Here is a 1,420-nt window from a genome sequence, read left to right as displayed (position 1 = left end):
CCAGATGCCGCGAAAGGGCCTGGACATGAGCGGCGAGGCACTGGTACGTAATTTTTCTACCTTTTTTATTGCTTGACAGATCCCACACTGCAATTTCAGATGAGCGCAGGAGCCTAGAATAGGCATAAAATGCCGAGGTCACGGTGGTAAAGGGGGCCGATTTGGTTTCCAATCCGCAACTGACGGCAAACTGGCGTCCGTTCTGGAGATTTACATCTGACATGCCGGCAAAAGAAAGCGGGCCGTCTCCTTCCAGGCTAGATTTAGCCTGCCTGGCAAACCTCTCTAACGCCTTCATGAGCAAACGAGAGAAGACTGAATCTGTACCCTTATAGCCGGGTGAATGAAGAGTGAACAAGCCGTGCGTGTCTTCATGTGCATTTGTGTTCCGACAATGCCATGTTATATACACAGCTGGCCATTCAGGGCACCATGGTAGGTCCAAACGCACTAAGCGTGATTTAAAGGAGACAATAACGTTTTGTGCTAAATATGGAGGTACAGCGTGATATGTAGATGCATGCAACAACGAACTTTGTATACGTCGTGGGAGTGCAATGGTAACCGAGTCGGCCTTTCGATCTTCGGACGTACGCCACGCATCCTGAGTTTCGTCCGCCTCCTCTTTATATCGACCCCAAGGGGGCGTGTGTAGATGTAGATGCACCGAGGCTATTGGCTCTTGGAATCGGTGTCGTGGATGTGTGTTCGGGTACCGACACGGGCCAAGAGCTCAGAAACTGACGTCCTGGTTAAAAATTCTCTGTCCTCTTGTACATCGTAATTGATTTGACAAGCCAGTAGGCATTGACGAAGGCACCAGAACTATGAGCCATATATTACACACATGGGAGCCCTGATACATGCCAAGCACATCACATTGGAATCCCACACGGAAGGGTTACCAGTCCAGTCACCACAGAAAGTAGTGTCAAACACAATGTTGTCACGAAAATATGAGTCAATATTGCTGCCATTGTCACGAAAATATGAGTCTATATTGCTGCCGTTCCCTCCGGCAAAACGCGCAAGCGGCACGCCCCAAGCTGCGGGATTTGGGCTACCAGACGTTGTGCCTTCGGGGATTCCGTGACCAGAGAAAAGCCAGGCCGATATGCCGTCAGAAGCCCATTCCATTGCGTAAACGCCGCCGTCAATGCTGCTAAACGCGTCTCCGAAGTATTGACCCGCCCGTGTCTCCATGCCGCAACCATCTCCAACGACACTGCAATCTTGACGGCTGATGTGTGGATAATAACCCTCGCCTGACATCGTAATGTAACAGCCTGGGGATGTGTGGAGAGTGATTGAATTGGCTTTTGACCGTTGACCCCTTCTATGATGTCCATCTCGCCGGAGGGTGGCCATTTAGGTCACACTCCACAAGCTCCACTGGGCATATGAGAGATGTCGGCAACAA

The 1,420-nt window shown here is 50.6% G+C and overlaps 1 protein-coding gene across 1 annotated transcript; it reads right to left on the bottom strand.

Moving 5' to 3' along the window:
• Nucleotides 1–825: 825 nt before the first annotated feature.
• Nucleotides 826–1,203, bottom strand: MAA_11811 (reverse transcriptase; the record flags this gene model as incomplete). Its single annotated transcript, XM_011413148.1, has 1 exon — nucleotides 826–1,203. The coding sequence occupies one exon, from the start codon at nucleotides 1,201–1,203 to the stop codon at nucleotides 826–828; it is 378 nt and encodes a 125-aa protein (XP_011411450.1).
• Nucleotides 1,204–1,420: the final 217 nt, after the last annotated feature.

The sequence above is a fragment of the Metarhizium robertsii genome (genome assembly GCF_000187425.2).
Source record: "Metarhizium robertsii ARSEF 23 chromosome Unknown MAA_Scf_40, whole genome shotgun sequence".
NCBI lineage: Eukaryota > Fungi > Ascomycota > Sordariomycetes > Hypocreales > Clavicipitaceae > Metarhizium > Metarhizium robertsii.
Note: the sequence above shows the minus strand (reverse complement) of the source record. Positions and strands in the feature narration are given on the sequence as shown.